Here is a 20,273-nt window from a genome sequence, read left to right as displayed (position 1 = left end):
ATAGTGAGATGTCTTGCAGAGGGATGCAGCACTTTTAAAATTGCCAAGCTTTTGAGGCGTGATCATCGAACAATCAAGCATTTCATTCAAAATAGTCAACAGGGTTGCAAGAAGCGTGTTGAAAAAACAAGGCGCAAAATAACTGTCCATGAACTGAGGAAAATCAAGCGTGAAGCTGCCAAGATGCCATTGGCCACCAGTTTTGCCATATTTCAGAGCTGCAACATCACTGGAGTGCCAAGAAGCACAAGGTGTGCAATACTCAGGGACATGGCCAAGGTAAGGAAGGCTGAAAAACGACCACCACTGAACAAGACACACAAGATAAAACGTCAAGACTGGGCCAAGAAAGATCATAAGACTGATTTTTCTAAGGTTTTATGGACTGATGAAATGAGAGTGAGTCTTGATGGGCCAGATGGATGGGCCCGTGGCTGGATCAGTACAGGGCAGAGAGCTCCACTCCGACTCAGACGCCAGCAAGGTGGAGGTGGGATACTGGTATGGGCTGGTATTATCAAAGATGAGCTAGTGGGACCTTTTCGGGTTGAGGATGGAGTCAAGCTCAACTCCCAGTCCTACTGCCAGTTTCTGGAAGACACCTTCTTCAAGCAGTGGTACAGGAAGAAGTCAGCATCGTTCAAGAAAAACATGATGTTCATGCAGGACAATGCTCCATCACACACATCCAAGTACTCCACCGCGTGGCTGGCCAGAAAAGGTCTAAAAGAAGAAAAAATAATGACATGGCCTCCTTGTTCACCTGATCTTAACCCCATAGAGAACCTGTGGTCCCTCATCAAATGTGAGATCTACAGGGAGGGAAAACAGTACACCTCTCTGAACAGGGTCTGGGAGGCTGTGGTTGCTGCTGCATGCAATGTTGATCGTGAACAGATCAAGACACTGACAGAATCTATGGATGGCAGGCTTTTGAGTGTCCTCGCAAAGAAAGGTGGTTATATTGGTCACTGATTTGTTTTTGTTTTGTTTTTGAATGCCAGAAATGCATATTTGTAAATTTTGAGTTGTTATATTGGTTTCCCTGGTGAAAATAAATAAGTGAAATGGGTATATATTTGGTTTTTGTTAAGTTGCCTAATAATTGTGCACAGTAATAGTCACCTGCACACACAGAAATCCTCCTAAGATACTAAAACTAAAAAAGCCCCACTCCAACTTCCAAAAATATTCAGCTTTGATATTTATGGTCTTTTGTGTTCATTGCGAACATAGTTGTTGTTCTATAATAAAATTAATCCTCAAAAATACAACTTGCCTAATAATTCTGCACACCCTGTAATGTTGGGTGGCATTGTTGACGTAATAGGAGCTTCTTCATTTAGTAACATTTTTTTATTCACATCTTCCAGGTCTATAGTGACACTGGTGCTACTTGATAATTAAATCTATTCAAGCTAATTTTCCTCTAAATCTGGCTACGTAGAGGACCGGCTTCCACGTAGAGAACCCGCTTCCACGTAGAGGACCCGCTTCCACGTAGAGGACCGGCTTCCACGTAGAGAACCCGCTTCCACGTAGAGAACCCGCTTCCACGTAAAGGACCGGCTTCCACGTAGAGGACCGGCTTCCACGTAGAGGACCCGCTTCCACGTAGAGGACCGGCTTCCACGTAGAGAACCCGCTTCCACGTAGAGAACCCGCTTCCACGTAGAGGACCGGCTTCCACGTAGAGAACCCGCTTCCACGTAGAGAACCCGCTTCCACGTAGAGGACCGGCTTCCACGTAGAGAACCCGCTTCCACGTAGAGAACCCGCTTCCACGTAGAGAACCCGCTTCCACGTAAAGGACCGGCTTCCACGTAGAGGACCGGCTTCCACGTAGAGGACCGGCTTCCACGTAGAGGACCCGCTTCCACGTAGAGGACCCGCTTCCACGTAGAGGACCGGCTTCCACGTAGAGAACCCGCTTCCACGTAAAGGACCGGCTTCCACGTAAAGGACCGGCTTCCACGTAGAGGACCGGCTTCCACGTAGAGGACCCGCTTCCACGTAGAGGACCCGCTTCCACGTAGAGGACCCGCTTCCACGTAGAGAAGATTAGATTAGAATAGAATAAATTCGAATAGAATAGAATAGATTAGAGTCAGAAGAGTCTACAGGGCAGTTTTTGTCATGTCTCTGATCCCAGGAAGTTGCCTCCTCCTGCCCTGTGAGCAGGGGCGGATCTAGAAAAATATTTACAGGGTGGCAAGAGGGGGGCAGGAATTTTTGAGGGGTGGCAACCTACATCAGATGCATATGAACAGTTATGGTAGTTTGATGAGAAATAGACAATATACAATGAAGTATTCCTGCTTGCAGGACTTAGTACATAACCTAGGGCATATATTCTACATGTAGGCTGCATTTTTACAAGAAAAGACTATCCGAGGAAAAACTTACCCACGATCAATAGACTGTATTATGGTCAACATAAATACACAATGGAAATAAATGGGTCATGGCACTTAAACAAGGCACTGGACATCACTTTATTACACACAAAACACAAATAAATGTTCATATACAAAAAAAAGACATTCATTACCAGTGAACATATGACGTTGTCATGCTTATAACAGCTGAATGCGGCGATTTCCATGCTGCTCAGCAAAACGCTTTACAAATTTATCGAGATCCAATTCTTTTGTGCGTTTTGATTCAATGCTGAGTACAGCCAAATTTGATAGTCTCTTTTCTGTCATAGTAGACCGCAAATAAGTCTTTATGAGCCTTAGAGATGAAAAACTCCGTTCACAGGATGCACTGGATACAGGCAAAACAACAGCTATTTTACACAGCCTGAACAACTCAAAAAAAACATCCTGGTATGGATCCAAAAACTGGGTAAACTCCATCAGAGTGGTAGGACTCTCCTTTTCCCCCTTTTTTCTGTCTAGTACTCTCTTCGTCTGATGTAACTCGTGTTTGAGATCCTCTATATTTGAGCCATAAGCATTAGCTAATAACAGGACAGCCTCCTCTGTCAAAAAAGTTGGACTGGATGGATTTAGTGCCTGGACACCCTGCATGATGTTACAGTTCGTGTTAGAAAATCTTCTTCCTATTTCTTCAATCATGTTATCCAGAACTGGATAATACACAGAGACACAAAAAGTATCTTTGCTATCTGGAACTACATGCTGCCCCAAGGTGGAGTTGATGACACTACCCTGAAGTACCTTTGTCGTCTGTCTTGGCCTCTTTGATTTTCTCTGAGTTATATCAATGTTACTTTGTTTACATAAATCAAGTATTTCAGTCCACATTTCATCAAAAGAGGTTTGACTACGATATGTCACCAATGTCTCTTTGAGTGCTTCAATAAGCTCAACAGCCTTAGCATAGTCCACTGTTTTAGACTGGAGCATGTCTGACAAAAATTTGGAGTCACTCAGGACCTTTCTGAAAAGAACAAGAGAGCCAGCAAAATTGAGATCTATCTGAGCCAGTATCCCTCTTGCTTCAACTGCTCTTTGTGGATGGTTCTCAGATCCAATCTCTTCAAGAACCTGTACTACTGCAGGCAACCTGTCCATAACACTGCGACATGCTATGTGCCTACATGCCCAACGTGTATCACTTAGCTGTTGGAGTTCCCTTGGTGCACCATCAAACATCTCACGCTGCACTTCCAGCCATTTGTTATGTACATAGGACCCTGAAATGAATACATACAATCGTTCCAACAATGAAAAGAAGTTTCCTGCATCTGGCACACTTTTTACAGTGTCCACTATAACTAAGTTTAAGCAGTGTGCACTACAGTGAACATAGAAGGCATGTTTGGCTACTTCTTTTATTTTTGCTTGGACACCTGCATGTGCCCCGCGCATCACTGCTGCACCATCATAGCCCTGGCCCACAAGGTTTTTCTTGTACTGCAGCCCATGCCTCTCAAGGAAGTTAATAATCTTACAGCTTAAGGCAGCAGCATCCAAGTGTTCTGCCACATCAAACTCCAAAAAACTCTCATGAACCATACCATTATAATAATATCTCAAAACAAATGACATTTGCTCCTTTTTCTGAACATCTTTAGTTTCATCAACAATAACTGAAAACTGCTTGCTCGTTTTAACCTCCTGTATGATTGTTTCCTTAACCATTGCAGCCAGGCATTCAAGGATTTCATTTTGTATTGTTTTACTTGTGTATTTTGCATTTTTTGCATGTTGTTCAAGTCTTTTTTTAATGATTGGGTCATGGTTACCCAGTAGGTCTAGCATAGACAGAAAAACACCCTTTTGTTCTGAGTCTTGAGACTCCCTGTGACCCCTCTGCGCTATGTTTTCTGTGACTGTTAAAACTAAAATTTCAGCAAGTGTTTTAATGTAGTGCTGATTTTCAGCCACCTGCTTCTTTTTTTGTTCATCCATTCTCCCAAACATTGAGCTGTTTTTATCCATGTTTTTTTTGTTTTCTGTCCATGCAAACATTGCATTGATGTGGCATTCAGATCTTGCATGTGAAGCAAAACCACTGTCTTTCATTGTGGCTTTTTTCCAATTTCGATATCCATCAAATGAAGTAAACACAGTCTTGGGAGTGTCTGGGAGGGAAAAATGCCTACAGGCAAAACAGTAGGCTGCATCCTTGGATTGAGAATACTCTAACCAAGGGTTAGCTTGGTACCACTCACTCCGGAAGCTTCTCCTGGCTCCTCCCTGGAGAGTCTTTGGGAAACTCTCTCTCTTTGGCTGTGTTGGTACTTCACATCTGGACTTAGATACATCTAGAAATGATGAGGAGAAGGTTCAAACTACACTGCATCTGCACTGATTTAACAACTTGACAACTGAAAACAATTCATTATAACCTCCAGACTGTGTAAACACACACACTAACATTTCAGCCTGGAAGAGTATTTGTTGGTTTGTTCGATTTTGGAATTTGAACCTGAGCAATAGATCTAAAATACATTGTAAACAAAATATTCATATTCTGTTACCATCTGATTATACTTTAACATTTAAACGTTTTCTCAAGTATTTATATTTAAGTGAACATATTTGAACATATTTGAAGAAGTCAAAGCAATATCTGTTAAAATGAATAACAGTAAAATGTCCATTTTTGTAATTTGTCCTTTTTAATATGTAACTTCGGATTCTATGCAGAAACAATTTCCTTACCATGTGGACCAGCTCTACTGAAGGTTGCTGGTGATGGCTCAGGCACTGTTCTTTCCCTTTCACTTTGCTGTTTCTTTGCTTTCTCTTTTTGGTGGTGCTTTCCTTCCTCCAAATGTTCTCCCACCTCCTCCTGTCCCTGGTCATCTATGTTACGTTTTTGTTGCTCTTCTCTCTCTCCCTCCAGCTCATCTTTATCTTCACCCTCCACTTCCACCTCATGCTTGTCATCTCTTTCTCCTTCAACGTCTCCTCTCTCACCTTCCACCTCATCTTCATCCTCTCTCTGGCCTTCCACCTCATCTCCTATGTCTGCCTCGCTCAGTTCATTGTCTATTTCTCTGGCCTTCCTCTTTGGTGTGAAAAAACTGTATATACTTCCTTTTCTCTTCATTTCTGTAAGATCCAAAGTAAATTTACTAGGTTTCCCTTTACAGACACTAAATCAATAAAAGCAATAAAATCATTTATAGCCTACAAAAAAATGCCATTTACATTATATGTATAGGTAGTCGGGCTTTCACTTAACAACAAAAATGTTTTCAAGTTTCAAGTTCAAATTTAATTTAAAATGACGTGTAATTCGTTCAAACAACGTTAAATAATTTAACATAATTTTCTAACCGCCATCAGCTCAGCGGTCAACAACCCCGTATTTTCACCCCATGCTAGCAAATATTCTATGAAAAAGTGACAGCCCTAGGTAGCGAAATAATAATGTAAATCTGATTTTTGTCATCTCAACGCCAGAATCACAACGTGTAGTCGCATTTTGCTTTCCTTATTATTTGGTAATTTGATAGATAATCAGTTTTTACCTCTTTCCTTATGTCTTCCCCCTCGACTCCTGGCTCTCTGGTTTCGCGCTGCTCCAAACAAAGCAGTCTCGTGCCGCTCTCGCGCGCTTGCGATCTCTCGTGCTGCATTCAATGTCGTCGGACATCGGAGCTTCTTACTCGTAAATGTTAAATTTGCCGTATCGTTTCGATCAATTCATCGCCGCCAAATGGGGTGGCAGCAGGGGTGGCAAGGGTTTATTTTAGGGTGGCATTTGCCACCCTATGCTACCCCGGTAGATCCGCCCCTGCCTGTGAGGAAACTCTGCTGCTAACCAGGCTGGAGAGTTACTCACCGACTCTGAGGGTCTGGCTCCGTTCAGGGAGGCGTACGCCACCCGGTACTGCTGAACCTGGCCCGAGGCGGGCTCCCAGCGCACGTTCAGGCTGTTGGGGGTGGGGTTGTACACCTGGATATTCCTGGGTGGCGTGCGGGGGACTGCAGAGGTCACAGAGGGGAAGAGAAAGCCAGGTTAGGAAGAGAGAACATCACCTTTAATCCCTTAGCAACGAAACATCCAACAGCAGCCCACTTCACCTCCCGTGGACGGATTTACAAACACGTTCCTGGACCGGAGTTGGGATGCAACTGGCTCGGCCCAATAACAACAAGATTAGATTCAGTCATGCAGTCACAGAACCATCGTCAGTCCTGCAGAACCGAGGCCTTTTCTGTTCAGACTAAATGTTTTCCTGCTGTGAGCGGAGCCGTGAACCTGCTCGCAATTAGCAGGAATAAAACTTTATTAACATCACACACTTGATCACAGACCTGGAGAGGAGGCCAAACACCCAAAGCTACTGGTTCACCCAGAAAACCAGTTCAGGCTCGTCATCATTAATCTGGATCCAACTCCCTCTGACAGAGACATAAACATTTTCCCATCAGCATCTCAGACTGCTGGTTCACTGCTGGTTCCGGGAGGTACTAAAGTAGAACGGGAGGCAGAACTCCAGTTATCAGACCCTCTCTGTGGAACTGGCTCCCAGTCTGGCTTCAGGTATCAGACCCTCTCTACCTCCCTAATAAATCTTACAGCAGGTCTGGTTTGGTGATCCTGATCCATCCTTTAGTCCTGCTGCTAGAGGCTGAGGCTGCTGGAGGACGTCCCACGATGCACCGGGCTCCTCTCTGCTGGGGGACGTCCCACGATGCACCGGGCTCTTTTCTGCTGGGGGACGTCCCACGATGCACCGGGCTCCTCTCTGCTGGGGGACGTCCCACGATGCACCGGGCTCCTCTCTGCTGGGGGACGTCCCACGATGCACCGGGCTCCTCTCTGCTCTTTTTACTCTCCATGTAGAAACATCTGACGTTGTTGTTCATACATTTGTGTTTCTCTTCTTTCTCTGCAGGAATCTCGGGATCAGAGTTCTGCTGCTGGTTGACCTCTTTTCTGTCCTCTTCACCCCCACCGGACCAGGAAGATGGCCGTCCTTCCTGGTCCTAATTTTGATCTACATTTCTACTTAGAAACTCTATGAAGAAAAGAAGAAGACAGAAATAAGAGCAAAGAAAGAAAAGGTAGAAAGGAGAAATAGAAAATAGAAAAAGGAAAAAGACAAAAGACAAATGAAAAAAGGAGAAGAACAAAGAATGAATAACAATGATAGAAGAAAATAGGAGGACAGAAGAGGAAAGATGATAGATGAAGACAATAGAAAAACAAAAGAAGAAAATGGGAGAAAAAATAAAAGAAAAAGGGGAAAGATGAAGAAAGTAGAAAGAATAAAGGAGAAGAAATCTTGCTGAATGAGTAAGAACGGCATCACGTAGTCATTAAAATCCTGGAGCTCCTCAAAGACTGAACCTACAGGGATTTCTTCATTTTTTGTTTTCCGGTTGAACTGGGATTGTTCCATATGCTCCTGCAGCAGCTCTGCTCCCACTTACAGTTACAAACCTCAGGGTTTCTGCTGCATGGCATCTGAAAGGCCGTCTGTAAAAAAGAAAAACCACTGTGCTCACCAGGGCATCAAACCACCGACACACAGCCCAACCAGGACCCACACAGCTGAGAGGAACATCCAGATGCCAGAGGGACTTGAAAGCTTTGACTCCTCAATTAGGAGGCCATTTCTGACTCCAGATTCAACTGGTTTTTCAGATATCACCTGGAGATCAGGCTCACCTGGAGATCAGGTCTCTGTTTAAAGACGGACAAACGGAGCTGGAAACCGGTTCAGCCCAGGACCAGCGAGGAGTCTTCTTCATTAGAGCAGAGACGCAACAACATGTTTCATTTTTCCACGGTGGTACTGAGGTTCTTCTCCTCTAACAGCATCTAAACCAGGAGTCTGCAGACCTGATCAGAACCAGGACCGTAGTGTCCGTTTGGAAGACTTACGGGTTTTTCCTTTGGCGGACTGGCGCAGACCTTCTCCCTCTGGGTAAACTGGGACCACGGTCACGGTGTAGAGAGTCTCTGACAGCAGGTTCCGGAGGACAGTGTTGGTGGTGCCGCCCGAGACCTGCTCCTGTTCACACAGAAACACCTCCATCAGACCAGGACCAGGACCAGGTCTGGACCAAGTCCAGATCAGGAATTCTTCAAATTGCTTTTAGCAGATACAAATGAAAAGTTATTTCATGAAGGCTGCAGACCGCTGCTCTAGGGGGGACCTCTGAACCCTGACTAGGCTCAATAAAAGGTGAAGGTGCTGATCCAGATCTTCATGCTGTAAGATCTGGGACTGCAGACATGAACCAGACCAACGCTGTGGGGTATCTCACCATGTCCTCGGCTCCTCCAGACTCTGGGACGTAGAAGATGCGGTACTGCCGGACGTTCCCCTCCGCAGGGACCCAGCGCACCTTCAGGGAGCTGGTGGTGGGATCGGTGACCTGGAGGTCCTTCACACCACCCAGAGCCTCTGTGGACACCACAAGGACAGATGAGCTCCACCTCCACCACAGAGAGGACACGTCTGTCCACTCTCAAGGCAACTCACTCGTCTTTCCGTTCTCCGACATCCGTTTCCCCTCAACGTCGGCGTAGACAGGAACCACCGTCACTTTGTACTCGGTGTCCGGACGCAGCTCCCTCAGCACGGTGTTGGTAGTCAGACCCGAGACCTGGGTCTGGAAGAGAGGGAGGGATAGACAGAGGAAGGGAAGAAGGGAGGAAGGGAGAGATAGACAGAGGAAGGGAAGGAGGGAGGAAGGGAGAGATAGACAGAGGAAGGGAAGGAGGGAGGAAGGGAGAGATAGACAGAGGAAGGGAAGGAGGGAGGAAGGGAGAGATAGACAGAGGAAGGGAAGAAGGGAGGAAGGGAGAGATAGACAGAGGAAGGGAAGGAGGGAGGAAGGGAGAGATAGACAGAGGAAGGGAAGGAGGGAGGAAGGGAGAGATAGACAGAGGAAGGGAAGGAGGGAGGAAGGGAGAGATAGACAGAGGAAGGGAAGGAGGGAGGAAGGGAGAGATAGACAGAGGAAGGGAAGAAGGGAGGAAGGGAGAGATAGACAGAGGAAGGGAAGAAGGGAGGAAGGGAGAGATAGACAGAGGAAGGGAAGGAGGGAGGAAGGGAGAGATAGACAGAGGAAGGGAAGGAGGGAGGAAGGGAGAGATAGACAGAGGAAGGGAAGGAGGGAGGAACGGAGAGAAAGACAGAGGAAGGGAAGGAGGGAGGAAGGGAGAGATAGACAGAGGAAGGGAAGGAGGGAGGAAGGGAGAGATAGACAGAGGAAGGGAAGAAGGGAGGAAGGGAGAGATAGACAGAGGAAGGGAAGGAGGGAGGAAGGGAGAGATAGACAGAGGAAGGGAAGAAGGAAGGAAGGGAGAGATACACAGAGGAAGGGAAGGAGGGAGGGAGGGAGAAAGGGAGAGATAGACAGAGGAAGGGAAGAAGGGAGGAAGGGAGGGAGGGATAGACAGAGGGAGGGATGGAGAGATGGAGGGATGGATGATAGATGGAGAGATGGAGGGATGGATGATAGATGGAGGGATGGATGATAGATGGAGAGATGGAGGGATGGATGATAGATGGAGGGATGGATGATAGATGGAGGGATGGAGGGATAGATGGAGAGATGGAGGGATGGATGATAGATGGAGGGATGGATGATAGATGGAGAGATGGAGGGATGGATGATAGATGGAGGGATGGAGGGATGATGATAGGTGGAGGGATGGAGGGATGGATGATAGATGGAGAGATGGAGGGATGGAGGGATGGATGGTAGATGGAGGGATGGATGATAGATGGAGGGATGGAGGGATGGATGATAGATGGAGAGATGGAGGGATGGATGATAGATGGAGGGATGGATGATTGATGGAGGGATGGATGATAGATGGAGAGATGGAGGGATGGATGATAGATGGAGGGATGGAGGGATGGATGATAGATGGAGGGATGGATGATAGATGGAGGGATGGATGATTGATGGAGGGATGGATGATAGATGGAGAGATGGAGGGATGGATGATAGATGGAGGGATGGAGGGATGGATGATAGATGGAGGGATGGATGATAGATGGAGGGATGGATGGTAGATGGAGGGATGGAGGGATGGATGATAGATGGAGAGATGGAGGGATGGATGATAGATGGAGGGATGGATGGTAGATGGAGGGATGGAGGGATGGATGATAGATGGAGAGATGGAGGGATGGATGATAGATGAAGGGATGGATGGTAGATGGAGGGATGGATGATAGATGGAGAGATGGAGGGATGGATGATAGATGAAGGGATGGATGATAGATGGAGGGATGGATGATAGATGGAGAGATGGAGGGATGGATGATAGATGAAGGGATGGATGATAGATGGAGGGATGGATGATAGATGGAGAGATGGAGGGATGGATGATAGATGAAGGGATGGATGATAGATGGAGGGAGGGAAGGACAGATGGAGGGATGGATGATAGATGGAGGGATGGATGATAGATGGACGGATGGAGGGATGGATGATAGATGGAGAGATGGATGATAGATGGAGAGATGGATGATAGATGGAGGGATGGAGGGATGGATGATAGATGAAGGGATGGATGATAGATGGAGGGAGGGAAGGACAGATGGAGGGATGGATGATAGATGGAGAGATGGAGGGATGGATGATAGATGGAGGGATGGAGGGATGGATGACAGATGGAGGGATAGATGACAGATGGAGGGATGGAGGGATGAATGATAGATGGAGGGATGGATGATAGATGGAGGGATAGATGATAGATGGAGGGATGGATGATAGATGGAGAGATGGAGGGATGGATGATAGATGGAGGGATAGATGATAGATGGAGGGATGGATGATAGATGGAGAGATGGAGGGATGGATGATAGATGGAGGGATGGATGACAGATGGAGGGATAGATGACAGATGGAGGGATGGAGGGATGGATGACAGATGGAGGGATGGATGATAGATGGAGGGATAGATGATAGATGGAGGGATGGAGGGATGGATGACAGATGGAGGGATAGATGACAGATGGAGGGATGGAGGGATGGATGATAGATGGAGGGATGGATGACAGATGGAGGGATAGATGACAGATGGAGGGATGGAGGGATGGATGATAGATGGAGGGATGGAGGGATGGATGATAGATGGAGGGATGGAGGGATGGATGACAGATGGAGGGATGGATTAAAGTTGATTTACAAACTTTTCACTAAATATCATAAATGAAATGATCTGCAAACATTCATTTACAGCCCAGAAAATCATCTGTGTGGCAGATTTTGGGGGTTTTAACTGGACGTAAATCATTGATGGGGTCATTAAAGGCCTCTTGATGAATCCTTCTGGCCGAGGTAAACACTGCGTCCTCGTCCTCGGTGGGAACCGGGGAACCCACCTTGCTCTCGGTGCCCCCGGCGGCGGGGACGTAGATGACCTGGTACTGCCTCACGTCGCCCTCGGCCGGCTCCCAGCGGACCCGCAGAGAGTTGACGGTGGGGTCGGTCACCTGGAGGTTCTTCACGCCGCCCAGAGGTTCTGAAAGAGACGAGTCACATGACAGCTTCAGGTAATCTGCATTTGATTTATCCTGCAGGATGCACCAGGCGGGTGGAGTCAATCACTTCAGGACACGCCAGATGAGTTCTTCATTTCTTGAATCTAACCATCTAAATTTCCTGTTTGTATAAGAAACAAACGTTTGCATTTGTTTTGCTCTGCAGGACGCAGCAGATGGGCGGGTTTACTACATCAGAAGGGTCCAGATGCACCAGAAACAGGGAAGGTGTCTAAACTCTCTGGAATTTATTCCTCTCTTACGTCAGCCATAAAGGTTTCTATAAAACTGGGACTAATGTTGGGCTCATAGCGACAACAAGCCATGTTGCAGTCAGGTGCAGATGCAGCTGAAGGCTGAGAAGCTGCAGGACTGCAGCAACCTCTGGCTGAATGTTTGGGCTTGTTGTCCTGCTGCAGAAGGACTCCTCCATTCATCTGGCTGGTTTTTACACAGATCTAAACATCTGAAGAGCTTCAGGCATCCAAACAGCTCCTGTCAGGAAAAAATCAATCAAGATGTTTGGAAAGTTGTAAAAAGTGATCACACCCAGCGAGCTGCTTTTTATAGACATTTAAAAGCTGCTGTTTACACTCATCCGTCCATGGAGGAACGTTTTCATCCCTCCTTCCAAGTTTCAACTGGTTTTCTTTTCCTGCCCGTTTCTCCTTCCTTCAGCCTTTTACTGTTAGGAAGCAACATTGTACTGCTTTGTTCCTGAATCACTGAAACAACGTCAGACCTGCTCAAAGTTACCAAACATTCAATAACTAAATGAATAATTAATAAAAACAAATAAACTGGCATCAGCTGGTCTGAGCAGGAACAAACCAGTTTGGTTTATTTTTCTATTTAATCTATTTTAACCTGTTTCTATTGTGATGGAGAAACACTGCGCGGCCGGTAGAGGAACGTTTCCTTGTGTATGTGCGTGCACACCGGTAATGAAGAATAAGAGAATCTTTAAAAATTAAGTCTTAAAATCATTGAATCTTTGGTAGTTTTGAGCAGGTCTGATGTTGTTTAGGAGTTTTATATAAAAAAGGAGGACAGAACTAGGGATTGATGGATAAGGACTCTGGGATGATCTGGACCTAGGGGTTGATGGATAAGGACTCTGGGATGGTCTGGACCTAGGAATTGATGGATAAGTACTCTGGGATGGTCTGGACCTAGGGGTTGATGGATAAGGACTCTGGGATGATCTGCACCTAGGGATTGATGGATAAGGTCTCTGGGATGGTCTGGACCTAGGAATTGATGGATAAGGTCTCTGGGATGGTCTGGACCTAGGAATTGATGGATAAGGGCTCTGAGATGGTCTGGACCTAAGAATTGATGGATAAGGACTCTGGGATGGTCTGGACCTAGGGATTGATGGATAAGGACTCTGAGATGGTCTGGACCTAAGAATTGATGGATAAGGACTCTGGGATGGTCTGGACCTAGGGATTGATGGATAAGGACTCTGGGATGGTCTGGACCTAAGAATTGATGGATAAGGACTCTGGGATGGTCTGGACCTAGGGACTGATGGATAAGGACTCTGGGATGGTCTGGACCTAGGGATTGATGGATAATGACTCTGGGATGGTCTGGACCTGGGAATTGATGGATAAGGACTCTGGGATGGTCTGGACCTAGGGATTGATGGATAAGGACTCTGGGATGGTCTGGACCTATGGATTGATGGATAAGGACTCTGGGATGGTCTGGACCTAGGGATTGATGGATAAGGACTCTGGGATGGTCTGGACCTATGGATTGATGGATAAGGACTCTGGGATGGTCTGGACCTAGGGATTGATGGATAAGGACTCTGGGATGGTCTGGACCTGGGAATTGATGGATAAGGACTCTGGGATGGTCTGGACCTGGGAATTGATGGATAAGGACTCTGGGATGGTCTGGACCTGGGAATTGATGGATAAGGACTCTGGGATGGTCTGGACCTAGGGATTGATGGATAAGGACTCTGGGATGGTCTGGACCTAAGGAGTGATGGATAAGGTCTCTGGGATGGACTCTGGGATGGTCTGGACCTAGGGATTGATGGATAAGGACTCTGGGATGGTCTGGACCTGGGAATTGATGGATAAGGACTCTGGGATGGTCTGGACCTAGGGATTGATGGATAAGGACTCTGGGATGGTCTGGACCTGGGAATTGATGGATAAGGACTCTGGGATGGTCTGGACCTAGGAATTGATTGATAAGGACTCTGGGATGTTCTGGACCTAGGGATTGATGGATAAGGACTCTGGGATGGTCTAGACCTGGGAATTGATGGATAAGGACTCTGGGATGATCTGGACCTGGGAATTGATGGATAAGGACTCTGGGATGGTCTGGACCTAGGGATTGATGGATAAGGACTCTGGGATGGTCTGGACCTAGGAATTGATGGATAAGGACTCTGGGATGGTCTGGACCTAGGGACTGATGGATAATGACTCTGGGATGGTCTGGACCTGGGAATTGATGGATAAGGACTCTGGGATGGTCTGGACCTAGGGATTGATGGATAAGGACTCTGGGATGGTCTGGACCTAGGGACTGATGGATAATGACTCTGGGATGGTCTGGACCTGGGAATTGATGGATAAGGACTCTGGGATGGTCTGGACCTAGGGATTGATGGATAAGGACTCTGGGATGGTCTGGACCTAAGGAGTGATGGATAAGGTCTCTGGGATGGACTCTGGGATGGTCTGGACCTAGGGATTGATGGATAAGGACTCTGGGATGGTCTGGACCTGGGAATTGATGGATAAGGACTCTGGGATGGTCTGGACCTAGGGATTGATGGATAAGGACTCTGGGATGGTCTGGACCTGGGAATTGATGGATAAGGACTCTGGGATGGTCTAGACCTGGGAATTGATGGATAAGGACTCTGGGATGATCTGGACCTGGGAATTGATGGATAAGGACTCTGGGATGGTCTGGACCTAGGGATTGATGGATAAGGACTCTGGGATGGTCTGGACCTAGGGATTGATGGATAAGGACTCTGGGATGGTCTGGACCTAGGGATTGATGGATAAGGACTCTGGGATGGTCTGGACCTGGGAATTGATGGATAAGGACTCTGGGATGGTCTGGACCTGGGAATTGATGGATAAGGACTCTGGGATGGTCTGGACCTAGGAATTGATGGATAAGGACTCTGGGATGGTCTGGACCTAGGGACTGATGGATAAGGACTCTGGGATGGTCTGGACCTAGGGATTGATGGATAAGGACTCTGGGATGGTCTGGACCTGGGAATTGATGGATAAGGACTCTGGGATGGTCTGGACCTAGGGATTGATGGATAAGGACTCTGGGATGGTCTGGACCTATGGATTGATGGATAAGGACTCTGGGATGGTCTGGACCTAGGGATTGATGGATAAGGACTCTGGGATGGTCTGGACCTATGGATTGATGGATAAGGACTCTGGGATGGTCTGGACCTAGGGATTGATGGATAAGGACTCTGGGATGGTCTGGACCTGGGAATTGATGGATAAGGACTCTGGGATGGTCTGGACCTAGGGATTGATGGATAAGGACTCTGGGATGGTCTGGACCTATGGATTGATGGATAAGGACTCTGGGATGGTCTGGACCTGGGAATTGATGGATAAGGACTCTGGGATGGTCTGGACCTAGGGATTGATGGATAAGGACTCTGGGGGGGGGGGGGCTCTGATAGGCCCATGACACCTCCAGAGGGCTCAGCATTAAATCCCAGCTTTCCAGGTTCACTCCCTAGATGCCATCAGCTCACCTGGGGCCTAGATAGAGTCCTTCCTCTTCACCCACAGCCACCAACCCCCCTTTTCAGTCACTCTAGAGAGGTCCCTTGTCTGCTTGCAGATGGACCTTCTCTCACACTCCCATTTCTTGGAGTAGTCTGGATGTTGAGTTGGCTACAAACCCTCTACAGCCTACTGTCACTGGTTTGATCCTCACTTTCCCACCTGGCTGTTGTCCATCGGCAGTAAGCTCAGTCTACCGCAGGTTCTTACGCTCAGAGACCTATTCTACCGCGCTTTCCCAGGGCACCTTGGGTGAGGCTGGTCTTGCAGCGCACTTAGATGTGATTGCCTACATTTCCCCGGTGCTGCACCAGACTGTTGCAGGAACTCAATCTGAAAGAGTTCACGTTCTTTATTTGTAAATACGTTCAGTTCAGCGTTAGTACAAAACACCGTCTGTGGTCGGTACCTTGGTTTTTCATACTGGTCTCACACTGTTTCCTGTTCTGAATCTGTTTCCAGTAAGATGCATCAGTAATCTCTAGATATCATTAGCATTACTCAACTGACATCCCAGAATTGTAGCAGTTGCGATTCACTCACTTGTCTTTCCCTTATCGGTCTGCCTTATGCCCTCCACATCTGGATAGACGGGAATGACAGCAACGTTGTAGAGCGTGTCAGAGTTCAGGTTCCTCAGAATGGTGGTGGTGGTCCCTCCCGACACCTCCTCCTGTTCAGAGTCAAACCTCGATCTTTATGTGACCTCCTCAGAGCTGGCTGTGTTTGTCTGGATGTGGGTGAACAGTTTTTACCATCTGCTCCTCTCCTCCATGCTGCACTGTGTAGAGGACCTTGTAGCTTCGAACGTTTCCCACCGCCGGCTCCCAGCGAACCGACAGCGTGCTGATGGTTGGATCAAACACTTTCAGGTTCTTCACTCCGCCCACCGGATCTGAAGAAGTGAAGCAGGTTTAAGACAAAGCAACCCAGGTTGCCCAGGTGGCAGGTAGGTGTCGCTGGTGGCAGGTAAGTGACGCTAATGCTGTAGGTGACGTAGTTCCGGGGGAGACGGCAGATTCAAACTAGGCGCGCCCAAACATTTCTACTTTCATTCGATTGTATTTTTTGCCAACTTAATCAAAATATTCTTTAAAGTAGGACTATAGTGTCTTTAAAAGGTACACTCTGGAGCACAGCGGGGAGGATTTGGCCAGCCTGACAGATTTTATAGATCGTTGTTACGACAGAATCGTCATGGGGAAACCAAACAACACCTCCACCCCCCTCCACCTCATCTAAATCCAAGAGACAGCGAAATGAGGATTCACCTGGAGCTATTTCACCAACGGGGAACGACTCAACAGATGTTCTGATCTCCATAGATAAGAAACTCAGTAGTTTTGATGCCCGTTTGAGTCTGGTAGAAATTCTCCACAAAGAGTTCCAGGCGCTACGTGAATCACTAGAATTCAGCCAGAAGCAGGTGGAAAGTCTGGCTGCAGAAAATGCCGGTCTCAGAGAGACGGTAAAATCCCTCTTCCTTCAGAACTCACAAACATCACTCTCTGAGACAATCACAGTTATTAATAAGTTCTCATCAATATCTGATTATTCTATTAACTGGTCTAAGACTACAGCCATGTCCATCAACTGTGACCTACAAAACATCCCTAATATCAAAATACAGACAGGAAACATTAGATATTTAGGTATAAATATTTCCCCCAGATTATCAGATTTAACAAAATTAAACTATGTTCAGCTACTAAAAACAATAGAAGATGATCTCTTACGGTGGAGGCGCTTACCCATCTCACTAATGGGGAGAGTTGCCACCATTAAGATGATGATTCTACCTAAAGTTAATTATTTATTTTCAATGATACCCACTAAACCCTCCACCAGTTGGTTTAAATCTCTGGACTCTTTCATATCTAAGTTTCTTTGGAAAAACAAGCCGTCACGTATCAGTCTTAAAACCTTACAGCAGACTAAAGATAGAGGAGGACTGGATCTACCAAACTTTAATCACTACTTTATAGCTAACAGGCTGCAGTACATCTCAAAGTGGCTCAAACCCAGTTATCTGGATGAGCCGTGGCTAGATGTGGAGCAGGCTTTGTGTGAGGACTTAGTCATCTCTGACCTGCCGTTCATCAGCTCAACCATTAAACCATATAAGTGCTTTAAAAGCCTTAACATCCGTTTTTCCTTAATGGCTTGGTGGGAATTCTGTAAGATAACCAGATCTTCCCTCTTTCCATGTAGACTTACACCCATCTGGAACAACCCTGACATCCTGCAGAACAAAAAGATGATAAACTTCACTCAATGGAAGACTAAAGGAATACAACAGTTAGGACAGATAATAGAAAATGGAAACTTTGTATCTTTCAACACAATTGTCTCACAGTATGGAATCAACAGCAATAAATTCTTAGAGTACCACCAACTAAAATCAATTATATGTAAGAAGTATACCCCTGTACAGTTAGACTTGCAGCTTCCTGTCAGAATAGCAGAATTCTTGAATCTTAATACTCCAAAATTATTATCAAAAATATATAGATTACTTGCAAAGCTAGAAGACAGGATATCTCTCCCAACTTCAAAATGGGAAGATGATTTATCTAATAACTTTGATCAGAAAAGATGGTCACAAATATGTTTAAACACGTTTAAAATGACTCAGAATTCAAATATACAACTAATACAATTCAAAATTCTCCATAGAACTCATTATACAGGACACAGGATGTTCAGGATGGGCCTTTCACCATCAGATATCTGCCCACACTGCTCTGAGAACACTTCTGATAGCTACATCCATGCGCTGTGGTCCTGCACACCTGTCCAAAGGTTCTGGATTAAGGTGTGTGAAGATCTCTCAAAATGGTTTAAAACCAGTGTTTCTGCAAACCCCACACTTTGCCTACTGGGCGACCTGGGTGACACTAACATAGGAATACACTCCATAAACTTGGTCCTCGCAGTCTTATGCATCGCAAAGAAAACTATCCTTGTGAACTGGAAAGATAAGAATAATTTGTCTATCCAGCAGTTTAGAAATCTCCTGTTAGATCACATCAGCATTGAGACAATGTCTGCCTCCTCCAGGAACCAATCAGATGACTTTCATTCCCTCTGGTCCCCTGTGACTGGCTAAATCACCTAATGTAGGTGGAGGATTGCGGCTTCGCTGGGATGGGGGTGGATATAGGTGGGGGGTCCCTGGTGGCTTCGGGTCTCCGGTTGTCTCCTGGGTGGGGATCTCGGCTGCTCCGCTGCTGGGTCGGCTGGGGGTTCCGGTCTGGGCGGGCGGCATTGGGTGGGCCCCGGGGTGGGGCTGCCTCGTGGCGGTGGGGGGTGGCTGCCGGGGTGCCTGGGTCGGTGTCCGTCGGCCCCTGGCCGGGTGGCCGGTCGGGCCCGGGGTGGGCCGGGTGGGGGCCCCGGGCTGTGGGGTGTCGGGTCTCCCCCCTCTCTTGGGGGTGGGGGGTCTGCCGCTGCTGGGGGGGGCTGGGCCCGTCCGGATGTGCCGTGCCGGGGGTTGGTCCGTGCCCTGGTGCTTGGTCGCAGCCCCGGAACCTGGGTGGGGGTGTGTTTGTATATAGGTGGGTGTGTATGTGTGTGTGTCTGTAGGTATGCTGGTGTGTGGGTGGGTGTAGAGGGATGTGTGTGCTGTATGTGTGTGTGGGTGTGTATGAAGGTCTAGGTGTGTGCGTGTATGTGTGTGTGAGTGGTGTGCGGGGGTGTGTGTGGAGGTCTGTGGGGGTGTGTGAAGGTGTGTATATATGAGTGTGTGCACGTGGAGGTCGAGGTGTGTGTGGAGGAGTGAAGGAGTGGGTGGAGGCGTGAGTATGTATGGAGGTGCTTGTGTGTATATGCGGGTATGTATGTGAGTGCGTGTGTAATGGTGTATGTGTATGGAGGGGTATGAGAGTGTGTGTGTATATGGGCACCGGTGTGTGTGTTTATAGGTATGTGCGTGAAGTGTGTGTGTGGAGGTATGTGCACGTATTGAGGTGTTGGTGTATAGAGGTGTGTGAGAGGGTGTGTGAGTGGCTGGGGGGAAAAAAAAAAAAAAAGTGTGTGTGCGTTTGCAGGGGGTTAGGACGTGTCCTCTGGGGGGCGCCCTGGCCGGGTGTTGGGGGCGTGGGCCTGGGGTTCCCTTCCTTTGCCTCGCCCCCCTCCCACTCAGAAAGAGGAAAGTGGCCCCTTGGGCTGGTGGCTGGCCCCTGGGGGGGTTCGTGGCGTGCCTGGGTTGGGGTGCCTGCTCCTGGCCTGTGACGCCCTTAGGGGCCGGCGGGGGACGGGGGCGCCCTAAGCCACTGGCGGGTCGTCTTCCAGGGGGGAGGCTTACTCCCCTCTGGACCTACATCTCCTGACCCCTCCCCTCCCCCACTCTTCACTACATACACAGGTAGGGCTGTGGGAGGTGTGCTTGTTGCGCTGGGCGGGGCAGGGGGGTCATCATAATGGCCCCGTTGCTTCGCTGAGCGGCAGCATGCCTCCCAGCTTTTAATTCCACTTAGTCACTGAGCACAAATAACATTTGCAACATACAAACACGTTTTGGGGGG

At 47.5% G+C, this 20,273-nt stretch overlaps 2 protein-coding genes across 7 annotated transcripts in view; both read right to left on the bottom strand.

The window, feature by feature from the left end:
* Nucleotides 1-20,273, bottom strand: part of col12a1b (collagen, type XII, alpha 1b) — a 182,808-nt gene that overhangs the window by 56,993 nt on the left and 105,542 nt on the right. For all 6 annotated transcript variants that reach the window (XM_041976517.1, XM_041976512.1, XM_041976515.1 and 3 more), the window contains 7 exons: nucleotides 16,506-16,645; nucleotides 16,294-16,423; nucleotides 11,786-11,925; nucleotides 8,924-9,053; nucleotides 8,706-8,845; nucleotides 8,320-8,449; nucleotides 6,268-6,410 (listed from right to left, as the gene is read on the bottom strand). In XM_041976517.1, coding sequence (XP_041832451.1) covers nucleotides 6,268-6,410; nucleotides 8,320-8,449; nucleotides 8,706-8,845; nucleotides 8,924-9,053; nucleotides 11,786-11,925; nucleotides 16,294-16,423; nucleotides 16,506-16,645 — 953 coding nt within the window. The remainder of the gene's footprint in view (nucleotides 1-6,267; nucleotides 6,411-8,319; nucleotides 8,450-8,705; nucleotides 8,846-8,923; nucleotides 9,054-11,785; nucleotides 11,926-16,293; nucleotides 16,424-16,505; nucleotides 16,646-20,273) is intronic.
* On the bottom strand, nucleotides 2,179-5,874 carry LOC121634096 (zinc finger MYM-type protein 1-like). The gene is made up of 2 exons (XM_041976539.1): nucleotides 5,139-5,874; nucleotides 2,179-4,738 (listed from the first exon to the last, which is right to left on the bottom strand). Exons 1-2 carry the CDS (start codon nucleotides 5,527-5,529, stop codon nucleotides 2,577-2,579), a joined length of 2,553 nt encoding a protein of 850 aa, XP_041832473.1. The 5' UTR covers nucleotides 5,530-5,874; the 3' UTR covers nucleotides 2,179-2,576.

The sequence above is a fragment of the Melanotaenia boesemani genome, chromosome 22, assembly GCF_017639745.1.
Source record: "Melanotaenia boesemani isolate fMelBoe1 chromosome 22, fMelBoe1.pri, whole genome shotgun sequence".
NCBI classification, from domain to species: domain Eukaryota; kingdom Metazoa; phylum Chordata; class Actinopteri; order Atheriniformes; family Melanotaeniidae; genus Melanotaenia; species Melanotaenia boesemani.
This window is presented reverse-complemented; position numbering and strand designations above follow the sequence as displayed.